We start from the raw sequence: 27,288 nt of genomic DNA, 5'->3' as shown, positions 1-27,288 counted from the left end.
GATTCCATCAACTTCGTTCACAGGATCATCCCTCCACGAAATCAATTGTTATTAAGCTTCACTGTTTCTTATAGACTTAAAGGGCATCGACCACTTAATCGTCTGCCTACATATGCGAAGACCAGATGACGAGGTTTTCTTGCACTTCGTAGACTCTCGGATCGAAAGATCCAATCTACACTCAGTGCCGCCTTTTGTGCTCTTGTACCTTTTCTTCACGCGGTCTCGTCGCTTCAATTGTCGCTACGCCCAACCAACTTTTTCCTCCAACGTCAGACCCTACGCACGCTCGCCAGGTATGAAAGGGCTGGAGTGATATATTACGCTATATTATAGTCTGTTTCTCTATACATAGCTGTCGATAAAAAGAAATAAGAAAGAAAAGAGTAAGAACTACACACCCCTCGAAGCGGCACTACAGAGGATCAGGTATTGAGAATCTGCTTCGGTAAGAAAGCCTAAATCCGTGACGCGCCTGCACAGTGCCATGCCACCCGGAAAGGTCATCGGCGCTTTGAAGCGAAGCCGCGCAATCCTAATGGTCGCGCGCTCGGCCAGACGTTTCCGCTACATCGGGCTGGGCGTTGACGGTTAGTTTTAGTCACATCTGTGAACCTGCACCTCTGCGATCATATGGAGACTTATGCCTTTTCAGATTCCTTTAGGCGGTCTCTGTTACGTCTCTCTCAGCGGCAGGCTCCGCCTTGTTAACATTCCTGCCTTTCCTTTCCTCATCTATCTATCTATCTATCTATCTATCTATCTATCTATCTATCTATCTATCTATCTATCTATCTATCTATCTATCTATCTATCTATCTATCTATCTATCTATCTATCTATCTATCTATCTATCTATCTATCTATGTATGTATGTATGTATGTATGTATGTATGTATGTATGTATGTATGTATGTATGTATGTATGTATGTATGTATGTATGTATGTATGTATGTATGTATGTATGTATGTATGTATGTATGTATGTATGTATGTATGTATGTATGTATGTATGTATGTATGTATGTATGTATGTATGTATGTATGTATGTATGTATGTATGTATGTATGTATGTATGTATGTATGTATGTATGTATGTATGTATGTATGTATGTATGTATGTATGTATGTATGTATGTATGTATGTATGTATGTTATGTTTATCTGTGCTCGTGTACATGGGGACCTCACTTCCTATCACAGGTCTCTGTACTTTTTATTATATGAATTAATAAGATGTTGGCAGCAAAATCTGGTGCCGGCCACCCCTTTTCACATGGGTTTCATGCATCTCATAGTATCACAGTATATGACTATATTTTCTAATAATATTACATATAACAAAAGTTGAAAATAGTACATTATAAAATGACATGCATTACATTGACTCCATAGCTCGTTCGTGCAACGACGCAACGAGCTATGGAAAGAGGATTGATGGGTGTAACGTTGAGGGATAAGAAAAAGGCAGATTGAGTGAGGGAACAAACGTGAGTTAATGAGATCTTAGTTGAAATCAAGGAAAAGAAATGGGCATGGGCAGGACATGTAATGCGGAGGGAAGATAACCGATGGTCATTAAGGGTTACGGAGTGGATTGCATGGTTGCGTGCACGGCAGTGATGCGACTAAGTTCGAATTATTTTAAGGGCCAGAATATCTTGTTCTTTCCTTTATTTAAGCCAATAATGACTGCTACCTTCCGTCGAGACAACAACATCCCACTAAACAGCGTATTTATCAATATGTGCCGCTAAATCAGGCTTATGACGTCCTGCCTCTAGCAAGTGCCACGTAACAGATGATCTCAGTGTAATACTCTGTTTTCGCTTCCTTTCTGTAACGCACAAAGCACTAGAGTTGCACATTTGACTTGGGAGGCAAAATTAATCCTTCGTAGTGGGATCAAATGCACATAATTAGAGGGCACCTCAGGCACAAATAAGGCTGGTCGGGTATATAAACATTATAAGCGTCAGTCATGCAATTATACGCCTAAGGTCACGTGTATCCCACGATATGGTACGAGCTCTGCTTAGGATACCTTTATTTTTTTGTTTGCTGCTGACCGATCTTCACGCCACCTCATGTTTCGTGGCATCAGAAATATTGCGGTATCACCCACTACATCCCGACAAAAAGTCACTAAAACGCTCCGCTCATTTGGCGGTGTGAGTGTATATGTATACATCACTTTATTAGGACGGCAACCGCCGTGGTTGCTCAGTGGCTATGGTGTTGGGCTGCTGAGCACGAGGTCGCGGGATCGAATCCCGGCCACGACGGCCGCATTTCGATGGGGGCGAAATGCGAAAACACAAGTGTACCTAGATTTAGGTGCACGTTAAAGAACCCCAGGTGGTCGAAATTTCCGGAGTCCTCCACTATACGGCGTGCCTCATAACCAGAAAGTGGTTTTGGCACGTAAAACCCTAATTTTTTTTTTTAGAACGGCGAATTCTTTTATCGGGGGTGCTTGAAACGAAAAGCGGCAACAAAAGTGAAATGTTTGTGGCGAACGGATCACGAGGGTTCGACGACCACATAACTTGCCCGTGACGCGTGCAGTCACGCATCTTATTACAGCGTAGACTCCATGTGCGAGGCCAAATGCTTCTGTAGATCGTCAAAAACTGATGGCATGCCGAAACCGTGTGATGATTATACGATCATTATCGAAGTTCATGCGAAGCATTTCTGAATGCTATATATATAAAGACGCGAATGTTATTCCGAAACTTTTTTATTCATTTGTGCCTTTTTTTTGCTTCTTTCTTTTCTTCTTCCATGGTATCTTCGTGGTGGTGACTTACGAGGTCGCATCTCGTGTGACGCTCCGAGTTAACACTGTAAAATAATTCACACCCTAAAATGTGAAAAAGGGTGTAAATATCTATATAACGGACACCCTAAGGGTGTCCCTTATATAGAAAACACCCTAAGGGTGTGAGTTATAGACACATTTACACCCTTTTTCACTTTTTAGGGTGTAAATTATTTTACAGTGTTCTATACTGTGCCAACTCAGCGCAAAGGCAGTGACGCGACGCTACGTCACCGGCCCCGACTGCATTCTTTATGCATGGCATATGTACGAGAAACCACTACGAGACGCTATATACCTCACTGCGCCTTGTACCTGTTATAGCTTTATTTTGTTTTGTTTTAATCTTTACGAGCGGCTGCAACCCGAATGGAGCCTTCTTTAGGAGCGCAACCGCAGCGTAAGGCGAGCGACGCGACGCAACGTCAGCGCGCCAGCATGCACTCTTTTACGAGAAACCGCGACGAGACGCTACGTCACCCGCAAGCGCACTTGCTATGTCTTTGTTGCTATGTCTCGTTTTACGGGGGACTTATGCGCATGGTTCATATTTATTCACATGTTCAAGACGTAGCCTAATGGATATATATATAGAACACTCGGCTGTTGAGCGTGGGGTCCCTGATTCGATGCTCACCATTGTCAAACCACCGTAGTTTTTCAAAAGTGTGAGCCCTTCTCGAGACCACGACCAGGTCAGAAACGTTTTTTTCTGGTACGAGTAGGCAAAGAAACGCTTCACCATTAGTATTACTTTTTTGCCGTAATATAAACTGTCACGAGCCTATTGTTTGTTGTGGGAAGTGGTTCAGCGTGTGCGTTGTCTCCTGTAGCAGATCGCATACAGTGGTGGTCGGAATTGCACGCTATATAAATTTCTCACTTCGCTTCAGGGCTAGAGATAGAGTTGTAAATGCGCTTTCTAGTAGTCGAGTTGATCGTATGCCACATGTTCAGATGTATTTAATGTGTGCATGTACAAATAAAATGTTTGTTGATTCACTACACCCGGTGCTCTTCTTACTGTGTGATGGCGATGGAGTAGCCATCTGGATATGTGACTAACTTAACGGTTAAATGATGGCGAGGTGCACATTAGACATTAATCATTGGTTTTTAGCCTAAAATAAACACAGAAACACGCTTTCTCAAAACATGAAAATGTTGCAAACGATTTATCGAGATGCAAGATACCCTCGTATGTATGTACACATAACTTCCTATACTTCCTAAACACCATCGCCCGTAAGCAACCACTTGAAGCTCTCGCATACCACACTAACACGGGCACGTCTTTTTCTGGTACTCTCTGTAGGAAACTATGCAAAAATGAAGTATACTGGAGAAACGAGTATACCAGGTGTTTCTGTAAGCACTTTAAGCAATTTTAAAGATCGCCTGTGGCAGAAAGCACAATTCTAGTCATTCGGCTGATCTTCTTGAAGAGGCGGACATTACTTGCAAGAGAAATTGGAATGACTTCGATGAAATGACTTGGAAAGAATTAGAATGAATAATCGACTAATTACAAAGATCACAAATTATGTTTCTACCTAATTGTCGTATGGCACATATTGCAATTTACAAATTCTAGCCAGGGAGTCCGCAAGGCGCATCCACTCGGAACTAATTATGAGGATGACACCAGTTTCGAGATAATAATTCCCGAACTTCGTGTCGAAATACAATGGTGGCCCATTTACTTTTGTGCTCCAATGCATAAAACGACGTTTTGGCAAGAAAAGTGAAACAACAGTACATTCTTGCCGCTATATTGTTCGATGGCGCATCTCGAAAATGGTGTCATCTACACAATTCTTTTCAAGTGGATATGCCTTGCAAGCATCCAGCTACAATTTCTAAATTGCAACGCGTGCCGTATAGGCAACAGGTTAAAAACAGTATTAGTAAATTTTGTTACGTAGTCAATTATGTATTTCAATTTCTCGTGTAACTATAATGTCCGTCTCTTCGAGCAGACAAGCTCAAGGACTGTAATTGTGCAATCTGTCACAAGCGATAGGTTTTTTTTTTCAATATAGTTGTTAATGTCTTATCAGGACTACCCGGATATATAACAGAACACTGTTCGAGCACGTCATGCCGCCAAGCTGCAATTATGTCCAGCATATTAGTTTTTCGAAATTGCAAAATGTTCCTTTTCACGCAGTATAAGTCGAGCGGGCTACTGAACATTAAAATAATAATATGACGCCACTAACTCGAGTCAAATCGTTCGCACACGCGCATGCAGAAAAAAGCAGCAGCTCGAGAAAGAAAACATTCTTACGCGCATTGTTTACTTTACCACACGTCTGACGCTATGTAGTTAACAATACGCTGTATAATATCTGTCGATAAGTTTAACAGGCGCTCCTGCAACGTATGTTGAGAGATCGGACGGTGCACAGAAGTGCAGGTCGATGGGAGCGGTGAAGAAAATAACTGAAACAAACATAAGATAAATTATTCGTATATTAAAGAGCAAGCACTTATTGCCTTGATCGGCGTGCGGAGGTCTCCGGCGCACAAACCAGCCACTCGCGCTCACGTATTTCACGCATGGGCAACTACACATACATATAAGCCAAATGCTCGTATAGCTAACTCGAGTATAGACAGACAAAACAGCTATACTGTAGCAGTGTGGGTGATAAAACGAATAAGATTTATTTCAGCGGTCGTGTTTTGCTGCAGAAGCTCGGTATCGGCGAGGAAAAAAGTAACAAAATAGAACGACGACGTACGCGGACTCGCACAACAGGCTTTTTCATACTTGTCGACTGAGTCGAATGGACGTTAACGTAGCACGCGCACATATACGACATCTACCTATGCGAAGCCGTGCTTATGTACAAGTCTATCCGTTCGATTGGTGTCCGAATGGCTCTATATCAGACCTTGAAAACATCGACGAACATATTCCTTATACCACGTACAAGGTTAGGCGTGTTTACATTATTCATGCCTGTATTGTTTCATTTTTCTTTTAATGCGCGGTCATTAGGAGTGCCAAACTGAAGAAAAAAAAACATATGCATATATTAATATACTAATTACTGCAGTTCTTAAATGAAGTAAAGAAATGATTAGTAAAGGAAAGTGGATGGAAAAAAACAAGTGGCCGCAGGTTGGATAAGAACCCACGTCTTCTCATATCACGTCGACTACAGCTAACGCGGGACTATATATATATATATATTGTGAGAAGACGTGGGTTCTTATCCCACCTGCGGCCACTTGTTTTTTGCCATCCCCTTTCCTTTACTAATCATTTCTTTACTTCAATTAAGAACTGCAGTTCATTTCCCCTACTGTCCTTCGTGCCATTAATTGTATGTTGGCTTCTTATGATTTGACTAATAGTCAAATCATAATAGTAAATATATGTATATATAGTTATAGTATATATATATATATATATATATATATATATATATATATATATATATATATATATATATGTGTGTGTGTGTAGTTATGGCTGAGGAAATCACGCTGGCCCCGGTAGTAAAATGAAGAAAAAGAGTACGACGTACGTTGAATAAGCACAGTCTATATACTTGATCGACGTTTCGGCTGGTGGACCAGCCTTTGTCAAAGGCTGGTCCACCAGCCTTTGACTTTGAAATTTATCGAAGTAGTGGTAACGCTAAATCAATGTACCTCTATATCGTCACTGACTTTTTCCTTCATAAAGCCCGCAGTGAATCCAGCCTCAATACAGCGGGAGTGTTTACACGAAAGCAGTCACCGCAAAATGAGATCTCGAAACCAGTGCGGAGCAATATAGCTAATGCTCCGAAGATATAAAATAGTATATGTATATGTAGTTCGCAATTCCTTGGAATTCAGTATACTTCATGAGCGCTATAGAATATGCTGTAGAAGCGTGAGAAGCAGGAGCGTCCTTCCTGCCTGTGTATGCGTTCTTTCATCGGCAATTCAGCGCTCTTCTACTTTCAAAATATAGAATAAGTTCGCGCCCGGCTTCAGAATAAATACATCTAGATAGTCTGTACAAAATGGTAGGATTCAAGGCACGTAACCTCCAGACCTTCGGCTTAAATCCCTCCGTCGACGAATGCCAATAGGGAATTTCGCAATCGACCCGTTTGCAAGTTTATATACGAACAACCGTAGACCATATAATTATCTATTTTACCGACTTTTGTCTAAAGACTATGCGGAGACGATATGCAGTTAAGTCTATATACAAGGCAGAAAACTGTAGTCAATAAGGTATGGTGGTAGTCTGTGAAGACTATTCGGGCTCAATTTTTTATGAAGGCATGGGCCGATTAAGGCTATCGTCAGTCACGCAGGTTAGTAAAAGCTATGTAGATCTTAGCCAAACTTTCCATTTCGTATACAGAGCTTTTTCAAATAGCATTTGTCACAGGTGATCAGCACACAAGGTGAGGCAAACGGGAGTGCAACGCAAGGTCCGTCGACCTTATTTTAATGGGACATAAAGGACAAAAAATTGGTTCAGTGACACTCGTAAATTAGTCATCTGCAGTTAAGAACAATGCACCGTTGAATTGCCCAACTTGCCCGAGTGTCAGCTTTACTTAAAGGGAAGCTGAAAGCCTTTCCAGAAAAAAATTCAGTGAAGAGCAGTACATCGTGGTTTTCAACCCTCTGAATTCGAATATCGCATCGAAATTGAGCGAAAGAAAGCGCGAACATATTTTATTTCGACGAAACGTGCACCAGCAGACACGCCCAGCTCGCGCGCCTCGTTTCCGCCTGTGATTGGTCGGGCGCCTCGTGACGTCAACAATGGTGTTCCTCCGGACCGACTGCTGCCGCTACACACGAATCACGGTGCAAGGTAATTTCACTCTCTCCGTGAGAGCAGGCTTGGTAGACTGTAAACCGATTTACACCTTGAAGATTCCTCAAGGGTGCAAATTAAGCGTGTGCGTTATAGGCAGAGAGCACCCTTAATTCGGGTGTAAATCAGTTTAAATGTAAGGCAGAGAAGACGCAGGAATCAGATATAGGCGGCGACGCGGTCTTAATGTTCCACCACCCGAACCGGCCATAAGGTCATAGATTGTGACGACATGCACTCCGGACTTTATCAGTAAAAACAGGCTGCAGTGTGCCTTAAAATAGCCAGATGTGTAACTTAGAGAGCTTTAAAATATTTTACTGAGCCACGACAGTCTAAATATATAATAATACTTTGAAACGCTTGATATGTCACACTGACGTACCGGCGCATGCAAAATTCCGTGCAAAATTAAAGAATATACATATTTAAGAAGTTGCAATTACAATTACAAAGAATTACAATTACAAAGAACTACAATTAAATAGTATACGTATACATACTTTGGCCTTTATTTTATTTTTTCCTTTAATAATCAAGATATTATCGCGAAATTATTTAAAAGATGATGTTATATATGCAGTATTAGTCTGAGCATATTTATGGTTTCCCTCTTGTTTCCCTTTAAATATCGTCTGCCCTCTATATAAACTCATTGGCGCCAGCATGAGTTATGTTATGCGCGTTTTTTTTTTCTGCATAGAACGTTTCAAGACAATTGGGCAATGAAGTTATAACCATGTGCTTTTTGTCGATGTCGATGACCATCAACAGACTTTCTCCAAAGCAACCCACCAGAAAGTCTCAGGCCCAATACCCGGACCGGAGGAAGAGGAGTTCCTGGCGAATTTTGTCGTTACATCTGTAGTTATATGCGATATCCAGACAACTCCGCATGAAGAGAAAACAAACGACTTGAAATCTCTATACACCATATTTAGAGTACACCTAAAAGCACGCTTATATAAGCGTGTAAGAAGAGCATCTTCGACAAAGAAATGTAGAATTTGAGGCCACCGATTTTAGTTTATATCCCTCAACGCGAAGATATATACGCGCGACAAGTAAGACGATCAAGGAGGGTGAGTGCGTGTCTCTACAGATAATCCGAGAGAAAAAGACGCGACAACGAATCCCAGTGAATCGCCGCGGTTGCTCAGCTAGGGCTATGGTGTTGGGCTGCTGAGCACGAGGTTGCGGGATCGAATCCCGGCCACGGCGGCCGCATTTCGATGGGGGCGAAATGCGAAAACACCCGTGTATACTTAGATTTAGGTGCATGTTAAAGAACCACAGGTGATCAAAATTAATCCGGAGTCCCCAACTAAGGCGTACCTCACAATCAGATCGTAGTTTTGGCACTTAAAACCCATAACCTTCTTTCTTTTAAATGTTAATCCCAGTGAAAGGTGCACGGTGCGCCAATTAGCTTTATTAGCGTGTATTATCGAGTTCATAAGAAGCATTTCTTCCTTACAGGCATTACATATTCGTGTTCACAGAAACTGCCAAGGGCATAACTTCACGGCGATAACATCACATTCCTCTCATGCATTGTTATTGCTGTGCATTAGCGGCGTTCACGCGTACACGTCGTTGTCGCAGTAGCTTCCCATTAATTATATCATCACCATGTCGCCATGACGACGACAAAACATAACGTATATATTGATGCTTGAAGGAAGAAAAAAAGAAGAGGATTATCACCTCCTATGGTTGTTAACCACGCGCGATGCCCGGCATATCACTTATGCTGTGCGCAGAGTTATCTGAAAGTTCAAAATTTTGATTTAAGCACGCCAAACTTAAAGTGTATAGCGTACAGTAGCGCTCGAGACCCGCTGAAGCGAGTACTCCCCTCCCCCCCCCCCCCCCTCCGTCCCCACTGTTGCACGTAGTTCATCAAATCAGTTGAAGTTGTAATGAATTACTATATACTAATTAGGGTTTTACTCAAATAACATATAGTAGTTTTCCCCGTACAAATGTACTTTTTATAGTGGGAAAGACAGGCGAACGAGTTCTAATTTTCCTTTACTTGGAATTGTGTTCGGGCATCACAGGGTTAAAAGGAAAAATCGAGCCCCTCGGTTCGGCTGCGTTTTCTGTAGCACGAAGTAAAAGAGGCATTACGATCGCGGAACATTAAAGCAAGCCGCAGATTCAAAAGATACTTTTTCTTGTTTTATTTTTCATTTGAAGCTGACCCGCAGTTGCAACCACAGGCGCTGACTTATGCGGGCAATTCGAGGTCACGGCTTCGTCTATATATATCGCGACTACAGTGCATGCTCCACACGAAATAGTGATATAGATAGAGACGGAACTGAAAGAAACTGACATCGGCGTATACATCATATACCGTAATTTTGGTTAATCACGTCTGGTTTCCATTAATGAGAAAGAAGCGATTTATTATGACGCCTCTCACGATTCAGAGACACAGTGCATGCGCTAAGCTGTATATACAGGAATTCATTCGTATACTTTTGCGTATATGCATGCTTTGATAGGGCAATCAAAGAAAGTTACCCTCTCTCTTTCTTTTTTATTCTCTGCGGGATGGCATGTACGTCTGTTCCATACTTCTGTTACTATATCGACGCAATTTCGTCACAAACTGCATACTCGCACGGTGTATACCCCACGACTGCAAAATACAGCATTCGAAAACAATATCACCGTATACGCATCCTGGAAAGTCAGACAGCCATAATTGAAACCTCTTCGTTCGAATGACGTACATACGCTTATGTATATGGTGGTTACATCGTCAAAGTCGTGTTGATTGTCGATTTATATTATTACTTACATTGCAAACAATGCGCGTTCCACAGCCCTAAATGGTTTTGGTATATATATGTACGTAGTCACGGCTCATCTAAAAGCCATGGCTTTCATAAATTACGAAGAGACATTTGATACAGTAGAGATACCAGCAGTCATAGAGGCATTGCGTAATCAAGGAGTAGAGACCGCTTACGTAAATACCCTGGAAAATATCTACAGAGATTCCACAGCCACCTTAATTCTGCAGAATAAAAGCAGGAAGATACCTATAACGAAAGGGGTCAGACAAGGAGACACAAACTCTCTAATGCTGTTCACTGCGTGCTTAGAAGAAGCATTCAAGCTATTGCACTGGGAAGGCTTAGGAGTAAGAATCGACGGCGAATATCTCAGCAATCTTCGGCTTGCAGATGTCATTGTTCTGTTCAGCAACACTGGAGACGAGTTACAACAAATGATTGAGGACTTTAACAGAGAAAGTGTAAGAGTGGGATTGAAGATTAATATGCAGAAGACCAAGATAATCATGAAAAGCCGGGCAAGGGAACAAGAGTTAAGGATCGATCGCCAGTCAGCCTCTAGAGTCTGTAAAGGAGTGCGTTTACCTATAGGTCAGTTAATCACAGAGAACCCTGACCATGAGAAGGGAATTCACAAAAGAATAAAAATGGGTTCAAGCGCATACGGCAGACATTGTCAGCTCCTGTATACGCTTACCGTTATCATAGAAAAGGAAAATGTACAATCAGTGCATTTTACCGGTGCTGACATATCGGACAGAAACTTGGAGACTGACAAAGAAGCTTGAGAACAAGTTAAGGACCGCGCAAAGAGCGATGGAATTAACGAAGAATGCTATATAACATTAAGAGACAGAAAGAGAGCGGTTTGGATCAGAGAGCAAACGGGTATAACCGATATTCTAACCGACACTAAAAGAAAGAAAATAGAGCTGGGCAGGTCATGCAATGCGCAGGTTAGATAACCGTTGAACCATTAGGATTACAGAATGGGCACCAACTCGAGCGAGAAGGGAAGTGCAGTCGAGGACGGCAGAAGACTAGGTGGGACGATGAAATTAGGAAATTCGCTGGTTGGAATCCGTTGGCGCAGGACCTGCAGCGGTAATTGGAGATGGCAGGGAGGGGCCTTCGTCCTGCAGTAGACATAAAATAGGCTGCTGCTGATGATGATGATGACGGCTCTTCTCCAAATGCGCGTTTAGACTAAACATTCAAATCGATGCGCCGTCTTTGGTGCAGCGAACGGTAAGCATTTTTATGGGATACGTATATACAGGGCAAAGAGGTATACGCGTGTAATCTTGCTTATTACAGGCGCTAATAGAACGTGGCCATACGAAACTAACGTTCACTCTACAGGAGTATCGGACCCAACAGTGAAAGGCATAAACAATCCGAAATTTGACAGCACATGTAAACTCGGACTCGAAAATGCGTTGCCTGCGAGTGTTTCGGGGAGATCTACGTCAGCGCGCAGCTGTACTCGTAACACAACATCTATAGGATAGAAAAAACGCTGCAGTATGTACAGCATAGCTCGCAAACCGTGTTGCTATACGTTCGAAGTGTGCCTGGCGTGTCAATTCACAGAGTGCTTCTGTTTTACATATTCGTCGCATAAGATGTCCGGAGCATCAACTCGAGCGAGTATATACGAACCTGTCAAGCAGGCGTGGCACTGCGTTAGTGGTGAAAAGCCAACTATCGTTTGCAGTTTACGTAGCACAAGTGTATTCCGTGTAATGTTCGCACATGACACAAGAAAATAAGTGAACCAGCAAAAACATCGACCGGGCACGATTTGTTTCCGTGACGGAACGCAGCAGTGCGTGAGTAGTACCGAGCCGTCAACGCGTTACGAAACAGTTCATTGTTTCACCGCTCCTAAATACGCAGATCACCGGAAGTGCTTCACTGAAGCGTTAAGGCGACAAAGAAAAAAAAAACAACAATGTATTCGGCTGGGTGCTGATCGGAAATAGATAACTGGTCCGTACTGCGAATTGATTTCGGCTGTGAAGAAAAGTAAAAATGAAAACTATATCACAATCACACAGAGCAAAGCCCACGCACACACAGCGGGTTTCGTAGTCGAAACGACAATCGTAACCTACTTCGAGCGTATACCGTCGCGTGTTTCAATTCCTGCCTCGGTGTAATATGGCTCCATGAGCTCATTAGGGAAACTTCCGTAACAGTCAGTCGCCATTTCGGGGAATTTGCCATATTGTAACTATGGATAGCAACGCAAATAGATCGTTTGTTGAATTCCTAACGTATTATTAGCCGCCTATAGCTCAGCTGCATGGATTCCAACCATCGCTAAACCTGCGCTCTTGCCTTTCGGCGAACGCGTCGAACACACGTGCTCCCTCTGCGCGGTGAAGCCAAGGCGTCGGACGAACGCGAAACCGGCGTCGTTGACGGAGCGCGTGCAATCGTTCTCCCTTCGCGCTCGGCCAGTGAAAACAGTCGTTTATAGACAGTAGTCACGTGAGCGCCAGCCCGCGCGCGCTCCGGTTGTGTGTAGTATCCGTGTCCGTCCGTTTTCCGACGGTCGTGGTCGACGAGCTCGAGACACTCACCGTCCGTGTGGCAGTCCCAGTGTCGCATGGCGGCCGGGCCGGGGGTTGCAGGGGCCGAACGCGCCCGCCGAACGACGCACGCTCCCGGTCGTGACACACGCACACACACACGCGCGCTTTTTCGGGCCGCTTTCCTCTCAGCGTCTCCGCTTGGCTGCCATCTTGAAACGCAGCCGCCGCCGCCGCCGGCCGTGCGCTCGACGACGCGGCTCTCTGGTCGCAGTTGTCCCCTCCTCACCCCCTCTTTCCTTCCTCCGGCGGCAACTCTGTGCCCCCCTACACATTTGCGCCGTCCTTACGACAACCGCCTAACCACCCCCCTCCTCCTCCTTACGCAGTGCGAACGAGAGGGAGGGACATTGGGGGGCCAACAGATGCAGACCCAACAACGTCGGGACCTGCGAGGCCTCCGTGGAAGCCGAAAAGCCCCCCCATCTCCCCCAGCGCCTCCGCTGCAGGCACCGCCCCTCTTTATCAATGGCCACGCCCTCAAATTTTTCTAGGCCCCGCCCGACGTCGCGGCGGCAACGCCCTTATGGTTACCTGGGGACCGGCCCCATTTCTCTCTTTTTCATCCGCGGACGAGAGAGGGAAGGAGGGGGTCTGTCGAGTTGAGGATGCACGAGGGAGAGCAGTAGTAAGATAGAGAGAGAGTGCACGGGAGCGAGTCGCTCCTGCGACCGGCGCGGCGCCAGCTGGTGTTCGCGTGCCGCCGAGCCGGTTCCTCCGCACGCAAGGCACCACCACCACTGCGGCCCGGCTGTCTGCTGCTGCTGCCCGGCTGGCTGGTCGGCTTGCTCGCGCGCGTTGAGTCGTGTAAACAATGACGGGCGCGCTGCTGGCTGCGCCGGTGACGACGACGACACTTCCGTTCCGGATAGATTGGTTTCTTTAACGGATGGAATCCATAAATGGGTGGAGGGGCGGCTGTGGGCGGAGTGGGAAGGGGGGGGGGGCCGACGGCGATTTTTGAAGAGCGGAGAGGAGGGTAGCGAAGGTTAAGCGCTAAATGTTGGCCACGTCAAGGGGAGAGAGTGCAGTGAACTGCTCACGCGCGATCAGACAGAGAGTGAGAAGGCGGAGAAAGAGAGGCTTCTGAGGAAGGCGTATGGCCTTTCCCGCGAGTCCACGTGCGTCCCGTGTTATATGGACGTACGGTGTGGGGCGTTAGTGTTGAATTTGTTCCGCGAGGCAAGGATACGAAGCCGTTAAACGAGGCTTACCTCACACTCCTACCCGTCAAAGCAGGGGGTGGATGGGGGGGAGGGGGGTCGACGCTTACAAAACGATATGGGAAGCGTTGCGGAGGAAGGTGGGGTGTCACGTGATGCGTGAGGCGCGCGCGTCGACGTCAAACCGTTGCGCAACAAACGCTGTTGGGCAGAGATTGAGCGGGCGGCTCGTAGCAGCAGCAGTAGCCAACATCGGTGACAAAAACGAAAGCCCTGAAACGCACGCACGCGCATGTGCCACCGGGTGTGCTCACCCTGTGGTACGGGCGACGTAACATGCGCACCCGGAGTGGCGCGCTCCGTGCCAGTCTCCCCTTCCGCCGACTTGATGGCGCGTTAAGGTTTGGTGACATTTTTCTCGAGAACCAATTAGATGCAGCATATTGGAGCCGCACCCAACCCAGAGCTAAACATCGTGGTGCGTTATGGTTGGCCCCCAGCTGTTCAGTTCATCTGCAAGATTAGCCAGCGCCTGATTTTGTTATATAAGATTTTCCTTCAGTCAAAAAGGGACTTTTGTATTCAAGTTCACTCTCGAGTGGCCTCAGATGTGTATCTGTGTTGCAATGCGTTTCATTCAGTCAGCTCGATAATTCGAACACCTTAAGCCATCTCAGTCAGAAGCCCCAAGGCCACTCGGCACGTATAGCAGGAACAGTTTTATATCCGTGCGGTCGCTAATCTGTGCATAAATTATGGCGATTTGAACTTGAGAGGCGAGCTGACCACCTCTATTTGCTTGTTTATGTGCGCGCATCGTGAAGAAATTACGTCCTATTGAATTGCCGATAGTTCTTATACATATGGAAGATCAACTATGTATACATCAGGCTCGACTTAATTAATAGTGGTCACTTCGGTATGCACTTTTAATATATTTTGATGCCGATGCTTACTGTACTAGTTGGTTGCTATATATTTGTTACGCATCTTACAAGCGCTATATCTCCAGCAAATTATACGCATACGTAATCTTGGTAAAATGTTTTCGGCCATGATGTAGCCCAATGTCAAGCAGATCTATATGCAGTTGTAGTCCAATGTTTGTATAGCGTCTGTACTCATGCATGCTATAACAGTCATAACGTACGGTCAACGGTCCTTGCATGAGAATCCACGGCCACCGAAATGTTCCGTTGTCGGACTGTATGTCTTTGGAGCGCGCGGTTGTTCCTGACTCAAACATCATGGCGAGCCGGAGAACTGCACATTTCACCATGCGTGCCACCGATAACGCAAACCACCTCTTGGTGGATATATAAGATTGCTTGCTTACGGATAAAGAAAGAGACAACTGTTACTGAACAGTGCATCAGTGTGTTTCAGGCAAAGATTGATCTTAAGCATGGCCTGAGTTTAGAGAAAGGGTAGGGTGGAGCTGCTTAGCGCTGACATTGACTCGGGTCTGCTTAGTCTATGTGATCCTTTTTTTCTTCATTGATGTCTGCACAGTATGTATACAGGAAAATATATGCATACTTCGGGGTGCTATAGGCTGACAGCGCTCGCCTTGTCGTCCCATGTATACAGGTGACGATTATTTTGTTGGTGTTTGCACCGGCTTATGTTTGCCGACAGCCGTTCCCACAAGGAGCGCCTCGATGATAATCCAGTATAATGGGGGCATGCGTACCCGCCGCGGTTGCTCAGTGGCTATGGTGTTAGGCTGCTGAGCACGAGGTCGCGGGATCGAATCCCGGCCACGGCGGCCGCATTTCGATGGGGGCTAAATGCGAAAACACCCGTGTACTTAGATTTAGGTGCACGTTAAAGAACCCCAGGTGGTCAAAATTTCCGGAGTCCTCCACTACGGCGTGCCTCATAATCAGAAAGTGGTTTTGGCACGTAAAACCCCATAATTTAATTTTTTGGGGGGCATGCGTACATAACGCATCTTTTTTTGTTAATTTTCAAACAGTGGCTCGACAAGCACGCCTGAAAAACAAAGCTATACACCATGATTTTAAATCTATACTCAATATCTTTCAGACAAAGAAATTACTTTTTTTTTTGGCCCTTACTTTCGTGCGTAGAGAATGATTTTAATCCGAATAGCAATCTTGACATTGCCAGACCAGTTTCCTTTCAGGCTATCTATACCTATCCCACAGTTATTGCGGCAGAACCCATTACACGATGACTGCCGACGGTAATGCGTTAGCATTAAACCCCTATAGCGACCCAACGTATATTGACACGTACCGTCGAAATGAGTCATGTATGAGGCGTGTATTGGAACGGAATTCCTCATTTGCGCTTCCCCAAGAACGCGCGGCGCCATCTGGCGCCGCCGCCGCGGAGCCTGCACGTGGTATCCGAAGCACATGGCTCGCCGGTGCGTGCGAACGCTGAGAAACGCGTCATGCGGCAACCGGACTCCTCTCTCGCGCTTCTTTAGTGGCACTGCCGAGAAGAGAAACGTGGCGCGCCGGTGCCTGAGAACGCTGATAAATTTTCCCTACAGCTTGCAGCACATTCAGTACCACATACTCAGTGACACAAGTTGGCGGGAGAGAGAAAGCAAGGACAGGAAAGGCAGGGTGGTCAACCGGACGAGCTCCCGGTTTGCTGCCCTGTACATACACTGGGGGTGGGAGAAAGGGGAGTAGAAAACAGGAAAAGAGGGAGAGACGAAAGCTTCATTGAAGAGCGATACATATACACCATGTAGTTCATTTGTGGCGTTAATGGCGCAGCTCGCTATAGAGCGTTGTCGTGAAAGGCGTTCATTGAAAAGCGGCCTTACCCAGTGCATGCATTTGTGGCGCATGCAGCCTTCTAATGCATCGGGTCGCTGTCCTTGAGGAACCCTTGCGACGTGGGTTCGATTCCGCCGACTATACGATAAATTTAGGTGTTCTTTTTCGGCATTGTAGAGCGGCACATTTCCAGTGGAACATACATAGTTACAGAAGTTCGCATCAAGTAGATTCATTGGAGAGCAGCACAGACCGAGTGGCACACAAGTCGACGTCAAAGAGTTTCTCCGAACCGCGGCACCTATACAGAGTCGCACCAACAGTGACCCGTATGTCCGCGTGAAAGAGGTTCGTTGAAGAGCGGCACGAATATGTATACACACTGCCACATACTCAGTGTCCCAAGTTGGTACGAGAGTTGGTTTCGAACCACATTCCCTCGGCACAGCATCCCGATGCGCTGCCCGTTCAACTACACGTGTACGACCCAAGCTGCAGTGACACAGGTACGCGGAAAAGCGGTGATATGTATAAACACATAGATACATAGATACAAGCGTACACCCCGAAAAGTGCGTGAAGTATCCTAAGAATGCTAACACATTAAACAATGTGGACCAATCCCGAAGATTGTGCATTCTAAAGAATATGGGAAGATCCGGAAGGTATATATGTAGTGCAGTCTAAAATGTGGGCCGTTTGGATCCGTGCCGCTCTTCAGTGAATCTCTCATGACACCAACCTGGGTCACATGGCTATGTACCACTGTGCGCATACTTCACGGCAGTGTTGCCGAGAGGCGCAGCATGTCCCAAAGGCACTTGCGATAGTGGATCCCGGGTTCGGTATACGCGCCTCATACCTGGCGCGTTTCGGCTATTGGCATACTTGGATAGCATAATCGTAGGCGAGTTCCACGTGAATTGTTTATGCTTTGCCCGTTCTGTAAGGGCGAAACGACACTTCTAAGTTAGATGCTAAAACTGTTAGGGCATCGGAAAGAGTATATACACGTGACTTTATCAGGCGAAATTAAAAATGAGATATTTATACAATACCTTTTTCCAAAATATTTATACTGGGCCTTTGTCCAGGCGGGAAAGGCTGCGTACACAAAGAAGTAAAAGAAGGAATAATATTCAGCTAATGACAGCGAAGTTCCATATGTACAAAGGTGAAAGCTCATTTCAAGCAAGAACATCAAACAAGCTGCGTGTCATGGACACTGCATTGCAGGAAGAAAAAAAGTAAAAAGAAACACATCATGACAGCATATAACATTTATCCTCGCGGTGTTAAGTATGTAGTAAATTCGACGACATGTGCTTCTAGTCGGCTATACTGTTCTCGTAGAGTGTATTTCAAACTATTGGTTCTAGCGTGGTAGGTTAACAACGGTGCGCGACATATGAAAACGGTCAGTATATATATATATGTATACAATCAAGAGGCAATACAACACAGGGAAAAAAAGAGTATAAATAATTATATCCGGAAGGTTCCTGATCTTAATGTTCATAGCATTTAGTATCATCAAACATGACGTATAATTTGCGCCCTTTACCCGCCGTGGTTGCTCAGTGGCTATGGTGTTAGGCTGCTGAGCACGAGGTCGCGGGATCGAATCCCGGCCACGGCGGCCGCATTTCGATGGGGGCGAAATGCGAAAACACCCGTGTACTTAGATTTAGGTGCACGTTAAAGAACCCCAGGTGGTCGAAATTTCCGTAGTCCTTCACTACGGCGTGCCTCATAATCAGAAAGTGGTTTTGGCACGTAAAACCCCATATATTATTATTATTAATTTGCGCCCATTTATGTGCGGCATAAATTGTAAACTTACATAACCCGCCGTACGGGGTTGCTCAGTGGCTATGATGTTGGGCTGCTGAGCACGAGGTCGCGGGATCGAATCCGAGCCGCGGCGGCCGCATTTCGATGGGGGCGAAATGCGAAAACACCCGTGTACTTATATTTATAGGTGCACGTTAAGGAACCCCAGGTGGTCGAAATTTCCGGAGTCCTCCACTACGGCGTGCCTCATAATCAGAAAGTGGTTTTGGCACGTAAAGCCCCATAATTTAATTAATTTAAACTTATATACATGATACACATAGACTATATATATATATATATATATATATATATATATATAGTGGCATATTTGCGGCCACTGTCACCGCTATCGAGTATCCCGCGTTAGCAGCCATCCTGGTCGGGTAATTTTAATTACCTTATTATTATTTTTTTTTACCCGACGGGAACTGAGAGCAGCCCTCTGTTTATATCAGTGCATGACGTGGTATATACAAGAACTTTCCTCCCCGATAGACGGCGTCTGTCAAGAAGGTCTGTAAGTTTCCGTACAAAGGTGATCAAGCGGCAGCTGATGATTCACTGGCATCCCCATTGAAACGGGGCAGTAACAAATAGTCACCTAGTCTGCTTGAATTAATCAGGTATGCTTCACATGCTATCTGTTCTAGCATTTCTGTGTACATCTCCCTAATCTTTTTTTTTTTTCTATTCCTCAAAACTTCTCCATCTACCTTGTACCGCTACATATGGCTGTAACGGATCCGGTCGTATCAATCTCTTCGCATCACCGCATCAACCGCTTTCGTCCACTTTAAGTCTAGGCGTTTCTGAAAGGTGTACGTTACTTATACGGGTCTCACTGGTTGAATACCTTCGCATACCATTAAATGTGCTGAGTGGTCTCCGAATTTTCGCTGCAGCCGACGCATTCCTCATCTTGTTGCGAATTATTTGCTCCAGTATTTTTTGTCCTTACGCAAGCAGCTCGAGCCTCAAATGGCAAACTTCCCGTTGTGCTATCCTACAGATTTTCTCTTATAATTCTTTTCTTCCCATTCTTGTAAATCTTCATGGTCTTTTTTGTTTGCATTCTTGCGTTCAACTCACTGTCTCTGTTTCTCTAACTTTCGTTTTGATGACTTCTATTTGTCTAGTTATACTTTCAATTACCCTGTATTTGGTTGCCAACTTTCTTGATTTCTTGTCCACTCTTTGTCCACGCTTTCCACGTACATGTATACTCGTGCACCTTAGCCGCCCATTTATTTTGATATAGGTTCCCGAGTATTTCTTCACAACTAATTTTGTTCTGTACTTCTGTGACTTAAAAAAGAGGCCCTTCCCATGTCACCCTGCACTGCCGGTTTTACCGCGGGCTCCCAACGCCAACCGGCCTACCGATCTTTGGTTGACTTCCAACCCCGACAAGACATCCGATTTTAAGCACAGAATGGTATTTGTGATCCGTTAGAGCTGGCACTATTTCTCCTTTCCAGATTCCACGCACCACCTCATATCTATACTGGCCTCAAAGTGCGCCATCTTTCATTATTGCGGCATTCCACTTTACCTTTATTTTGAGATTGTCTTGGTGGATGCTAGCGTAAGTCTTTCCTTCGTTTATGCATACGCCGATATATGTATATTGCTTGACTATATGGCTATGACTTGCTGTTGAATTGAAACCAAGTAATAAATTTTCTCTTCTTTAAAGGCCTTAATTCTCGATTTCTCTGCGCTAAACTTAAGGCCTAGATTTTTTTTTCTGCATTGCCACACATATTCGCAGGTCTCGGTAAATCTCTTGCATTGCCCGTTAGTAGCAGTATGTCGTTCGCATACATCACTCCGGGGAACCTCTCTTGCACTAACCCTAATATACTGTTTTCCAATCGTCTTTCTATGACCTTAACGTAAAGCGTGAACAATGGAGACAGAGGACATCCTTGCTTCAGTCCTTGGTGAATTTCCACCGCTTCCTTACGTTTTCGGCCTTCTCAGACAACTTGTGCTGGCCTGTCTCTGTATACCTTCCTCAGAAGCTCCACGAAATCAGCATCTATGTCTTCGTGCTTGAGAAAATTCCTTAACAATTTCCTGTCCACGTTGTCGCAGGCTCTCTTAATGCCTAGAAATGTCATCCATAAAAGTTTATTCTGAGGTACTGAAATCTGTATGTACTGAGTTAGCACAGAGATATCATCTAAGCGTATATAGGTCTACGTGGTCTGAACCCCTTCCACGTAGTTTCCCCAGTGCATCATTTTTCTCCACCCACTTCAAGAATTCTAATTTTTATGGCTTGCACTGCCATTCTATACATCACCCCCGTTACCGTAACTGGCCTGTACGAGCTCGCCTTGTCCTTATCGCCTTTTCCTTTGCAGATGAGCTTCGCCCTGCTCTCGCGCCATCCAATGAGAATTTTCTTCATCTTATCACTTGCACTATGACATTAGTCAACAGTGCCGTGATCTTTGGACCGAGGGCACCGTCACGCACCGCGCAGTTTGGAGAGAGAGAGAGAGAGAGAGAGAGAAGACAGGAAAAGCAGTGAGGTTGACCAGACGCACGTCCGGTTTGTTACCCTGCACTGGGGGAAGGGGGTATGGGGAAGAAGAGAGAGAGAGCACAGTTTCGCGTACAGTGGAAGGTTCCCACCGAGTCTGCACACGGTTCCCAAGACCTGCCGTTTGGAGATTTCCAATAATGTAATAATAATAATAATAATAATAATAATAATAATAATAATAATAATAATAATAATAATAATAATAATAATAATAATAATAATAATAATAATAATAATAATAATAATAATAATAATAGGAAGAAGAAGAACAAGAAGAAACAACTAAAGGCGACAGCTGTTACATTTTGCGAGTTTGAGGTAGCCAAGTATTTTTTTTTTGCTTTCCTAATTTTCTTATCCTTACGACGCAATTTTTTTCGGCGTTGCACAGACCTCAGTGGTCGCCCAGTTCATTTGCCCCGTTGGAAAGCAACGGACACGGCGGGGTACTCTTCATCTATAGTAGCACGCAACCGTGGTCGTACAGTGGACGCCTTTACTGACTACACGCATTCAAAAAGAAAGGGGGGGGGGGAGCATCGCAGAGAAGAAAAGAATGGTTGGCGAGAAAGCCAATTTCACAAGAGCTCGGTGCTTCAATTGAATGAGACCTGCAGAAATCGCAAACACGCCGCGGTCCTCTCGAAGCTGCTTCCGAAAACCACGCGGCGTCAAGGGCAATCTTGACTTTCACCGCGCAGGAACTCCTCGTTTCACCCTCTCCACCGCAGCACATTGCGCTCGGCTGGACCCTTGCAGGCTGCCGCACAAGCGCACCACAGTCACCCAGACACTCTTAATTTCAACGGGCTGCGCATTCCCACTTGCACGAGTGGAAAAAAGACTGGAGGGGGCAAACGAGAAATGAAGCGAACTCTTCGTTCTGAAAGCGAAAACGATCGAGATGGGAGAGTGGCCGACCAACAACGGGAGGAAACGTCGCGCAAGCCACTCGCGTCTCATGCTGTATACGCTACACACGACGCCGCACTACTCTTATAAAACCAGCAGGGATCCCGCCTTGAAGAGCCTGTCTCCCGCTGCGAACCGTTACGACAGGAACCCCGGGTCCTAACCCGCCTGCCTCTATACGAGACATCAAAAGGGAGCCGAGATAATAAGAAAGAAAAAAAAAACGCACGCGAGCAAATGTGAACAGGAGGAGCAGACAACCCCGGGGCCAGTCAGTCACACGGGGGCAGGGCCGGCGACGAGTTCCGTTGACGTCTCTGCCATAGCGGCAGCAACCATGTATGTATGTGTGTGTCGACCCGCGTACATAGCAGCGGCGCCCATGCCATTCCCGGGCCTCGAGCATTCACAAAACGGCAATGCCTGCTGCAGCCCTGTCCCGCCGCGTACGCTCGTACCCACTGGGCCGTGCTCGAATTAATGGGGGCCGCCGCCGCAGTGGCATCGGCATCAGTAGCGGCAAAAGCGCCGCAGGTTGCTTTCTTTATCCTACCCCCCCGACCTCCCGCAGCAGGCGGGCAGGCGCCTTCAATGGCCGACCGGAAGCCAGGACAGCGGGGCGCCATTGAGGCGTCAAGCAGCAGCCGCGGGGGGTTTTGAACAGGAGGGGCAGCCTCGCCGCAGCACTGGCGGGCGCTGCGGAGAAGCAGCGCTCTACCTATCTCTGTCTCGCTTTTCTTCGTCCGCTCCTTCGGTACAATCTCCCTCCCGAGCGCGTGGTCTTTCTATACTAACCCCCCCCCCCCCCCCCGCTCTTCCAACCTTCTTCCTCTCCAGCCCTCACTACTAGTGTCCGGCGTTCCGCTTGTAAACGCGTGCGTTTTTCGCGAACGTGTCTCTTTTATCGGCCCCCTCGCTGGCTCGTTCGCGACGTTGTCGTTCAATGCACCACCTCACGCGGCGGCGTTAACGAGATGCCAATTTGGCGTTCCCGCCGAGGTGCCCGTTTCCCTCTCTCTTTCCTCGTTGACGGACAGCTCACCTTTCTTTTTTTGTTTTTTTCTGCTCGACGCTGCCTCGCGCGTCGACGACGACGAGAGTGCAAGGCCCCGGCCGCCAGCGCTCTCGTCCATTGTGGTCTGTGCGCGGCGAAGCACGTGCGTGAGAATGCGGCGTGCACCAGTTTAGATTCGCATCGTTGGACTCGCGCGCGCGCATTCAGCGCCAGTATATAGCGCTGCATGCGAGCGCGTTGAGCGCAGCGTTGGGCAGCTCACTCACAATGACGCGCGCGCGCGTGCGCACACGCGGTGCGACGACAAATATCGTTCCGCCAGTTCGAACACGAACCCTACCTCGGGCCACCCCCTCTCACCTCCCGCCTCGCGTGTTGTGCCTCAACGACTTTGTGGAGAGCGGGACGGAAATTTGTAGCGTTGGAAGTCGAAATGAAGTACGCGCCAGTAGACCTCTTCTTTTCCACCAAGCGTGATCCCCCTCCTCCCCCTTTCTTTCCTTTCACCACTGATTCTATCTTCGCGGAGCCATTTACGTTATCCGCGCGCTTTTGACGATGAATTGACTGGCGCGCAACTATACGCGCCGCGTCTGGTGAGTGCACGCAGCGCTCTTTGTATGCATGTCGCGTGTTGTCGTTGCTTCGGGGGGTCGAAACGGGTGACGGACAGGAGGAGAGCTCGCGCGACGTGACCAGAAGTCACAACTGTCGGTCGTGGCGAGGCGTTCGATTCGGGAATTCGTGGTTCGTGCGCGGCACTGCAGTCCCTCGACCGTCCGCTGTACACATACTTCGGTATACAGAGGCATTCGTTATGCTGAAACGCCCCGTGTACGTATTGCATGGAATCTTCTTGCGTTTCGAGCGTGCGTAAGGGCGGTCCTGCGGCGGATCAAACGGATTCGGACGGCCCTCGTGAGTCAACTTGGGCGTGTGATTATCTGGCGACAGAGGTCGCTCGTGTCGCGGTAGAAAGAGCGCACTCTTACGGGGAAGCCAGGCGAAACGTCGCGTGCGAGGACTCCGCGCAAGTCGCCCCTTCTGTTTCGGGTCGAAGGGAACCGCGGCCACTTGTGAACGGCCGCCGCGTGTCTTCTCCAAGGGAACGGCGGTTCAGTGCCAGGCGTTGTTCAGAGCGGAGCGCAGCCGGCGAGAAGAAAGCAGAAAGAAAAGCGGGGAACAAAAGCTCACGTGCTTTAAAAGAACTCTTGCTTGTTGATTTATTTATATGTTGTCTGTAGTTCTGCGGCTCTGTTATATGTGTGCACACCATGGTCACTTCAAGAGAGACAGCGATGTCGGTGAAGAGTGCTGTTCGCCTCTCGTTCTCTGCGTTATGCGATATATATATATATATATATATATATATATATATATATATATATATATATATATATATATATATATATATATATATATATATATATATATATATATATATATATATATATATATGTATATACGTGCAGGGTGTCCCAGTTATTTTGGCCCAAGAGTTTAAAAATACCCAAGAGCTCTAGAGAAATCATCGTACCGACTGCATAGTAACCGTAGTCGTATGTACTTACGGCCAGTATTTTTTTCGTCCCGATGTATTACTCACTTAACAACTTTTAATTAGTGAACTTCTTAATTACTGCTTGAATCTCAAACATATTAATTACAAAGTTATAGGGCACCTCAGATAACCTCCGAATCAAGCATTTCTTTAGTGCTCAGCTTGGCCTTATTGGTTTTTCCGAGAAAAAACAATATCACGTGAAACATCCAGACTATACGAAATAGATACGCGCTCACGCGCTGCTACTCGAGCGCTCCCAAGCGAAGAGTCACGGAAACACGGTTTTACTAGCGGCGGCAGCTCGATACAGGGCTTCACGCTATGGGATGGTCGCGGCATCAAGAGAACACGCGGCTGACGCGTTGATAAGCGTAGGGGAGCCTTGTACGGTGCGGCGATAAGAGTATGCAGCCGTATATATATTTCAGTGGTTGCTTGTAGCGACGTGCGAGTGCGCATCTATTTCGCATTTCGCGGGCTTTTTTTTTTCTTGGAAGAAACAGCCAGGTCCACTTCAGCACGAAATAAATGCTTGATTCGGAGGTTATTTAGGGTGCCCTACAACTTTGTAGTTGATATGTTTGTGATTCAAGCAATAAAAAAAAAGTTCACTAATTAAAAGTAATACTTAAGTAATACTTCGTGACGAAAAAAATGCTGGCCGTAAGTACATACGACTACGGCTACTATGCAGTCGGTACGATTTCTCTAGAGCTCTTGGGTATTTTTATAATCTTGGTCCAAGTTAGCTGGGACACCCTGTATATATGCACTTCTTGCTTCACGCAAACTTGGCAGGCTTTCCAATAACTGCACGAACGACAGCTTACCATTATCACTGAATACAGCACTACGCGAATTTGTTGAACCGAAAGGGGCCGAAATGGGCCGAATTTAAGGGGCCAATGTCTGGAGGGCAACAAACTTGAAAGGAAGCTAAGGACCACGCAGTGAGCGATGTAACGAAATAGGAACAGCAAGGACAATAATAGCATGTTCTTTTATTACTACTTATTATTATTTTATATTATTCTTTTCATTAATATTATTTGAAATGCAGAAAAGCTGGAAGGTAGGCCTCTTCAGGAATGGCTATCCCGAAATCCGAAATGCGCTATTCAGGCAAGAATAACGAAGAAGAAGAAAAAGAGGGAGTACTCTGACCAGCACTTCAGTTTTCACCTCGAACGGGAGTTTCTAACTACATCACCCTAAAAGCGACCCCTTATGCTTGAAAAGACGCTTATAGTAACCCTGCGTCTGCTACTGTATGAGCGCGAACTACCTTTCTACTTTTGTCTTGTCTTTTTTTTTCTTTTTTTATTCGTCATCCCCTCTGCTTCGTGCAGGGTAGTCCGTCGCCTCCTTCTCATAAGAATAAAGTTGTTTCCATCCATCCATCCTTCTCATAAGAACTTCACCTCCGGTTAAGCTTCCTGCCCTTTCCTGTTTCTCTCTCTCATACTCGAAAGCAGTGACTCGCGGCGCCCTCTCAGTAAGCCTCCTTGAGCATACGCCTTGGACGACCTCTATACGACACGCCACGCGTCTCAAAAGAGGTCGGCGAATGCTCTCCCCCACAAGAATTGGTTTGTCAGAGCTGGCTTCTCTGTGAGAGGATGCGCCGAGAGGAGAAGCCTCCTTCTGTCATTCTTTTCTCTGCAGAAAATAGCCTGCCCATTCGAAGTTCTCATAAATGGGCAAAGTGGCCATCAGCGTCACCCCCTCATTGAAACATTCTGTAAGCAAGTCTATAACATCTGTATCCTTGCTGTTTTACCTCGAGGCAAAGGTATCTGGCCGTACGGTAAGTCTTTCCGTCCAGCCTAACACAAGCAGTTGCAGGGCAAAAAGGTAACCGCATTACCGCAAGACCGGCACGAAAGAGCACCCAAGGGCTAAAATCTCTCTGATTTCATATTCTTTACGTACTAGTCTTCTGTAATGAAAATTTCGCTCAGGATCCTTGTGAATTTGCAATAATGGCGCGCAGCGAATGCACAAGAAATGTCAACACGTAAGAAACGTATTAGCCGTATATATATATATATATATATATATATATATATATATATATATATATATATATATATATATATATATATATATATATATATCCTTTGAGGCCGAACGTACGTTCCCTGAAGCCAGAGATCGTCCGTATACCGACTGCACCGTCGGGGCATCGCGTTTCTTCTCTAGCGAATACACTACAACAGTGTAACGGCACTATGGAGGCTGCATCGGGATGCACATGTGAGCTGGTTGGTTACCCAATTAGCGCGAAGAAAGCTTAGACAGCTTAGAAATGACGCAGGGGCGCACTGTGTCTGGTGCCCCTCAGCTGTCGTCCCTTGTCGATGCTGTTTCGCCGCTATAAGCAGGCGCTACCTGCTTTGATGTTGTGTGTTA

At 46.0% G+C, this 27,288-nt stretch overlaps 1 protein-coding gene across 1 annotated transcript in view; it reads right to left on the bottom strand.

Moving 5' to 3' along the window:
• Positions 1-13,268, bottom strand: part of LOC135901318 (paired box protein Pax-6-like) — an 81,562-nt gene extending 68,294 nt beyond the window's left edge. The window contains exon 1 of the mRNA XM_070535812.1: positions 13,065-13,268. Coding sequence (XP_070391913.1) covers positions 13,065-13,092 — 28 coding nt within the window. The 5' untranslated portion in view covers positions 13,093-13,268. The remainder of the gene's footprint in view (positions 1-13,064) is intronic.
• Positions 13,269-27,288: the final 14,020 nt, after the last annotated feature.

This window comes from Dermacentor albipictus, chromosome 3 (assembly GCF_038994185.2).
Source record: "Dermacentor albipictus isolate Rhodes 1998 colony chromosome 3, USDA_Dalb.pri_finalv2, whole genome shotgun sequence".
NCBI classification, from domain to species: Eukaryota; Metazoa; Arthropoda; class Arachnida; order Ixodida; family Ixodidae; genus Dermacentor; species Dermacentor albipictus.
Note: the sequence above shows the minus strand (reverse complement) of the source record. Positions and strands in the feature narration are given on the sequence as shown.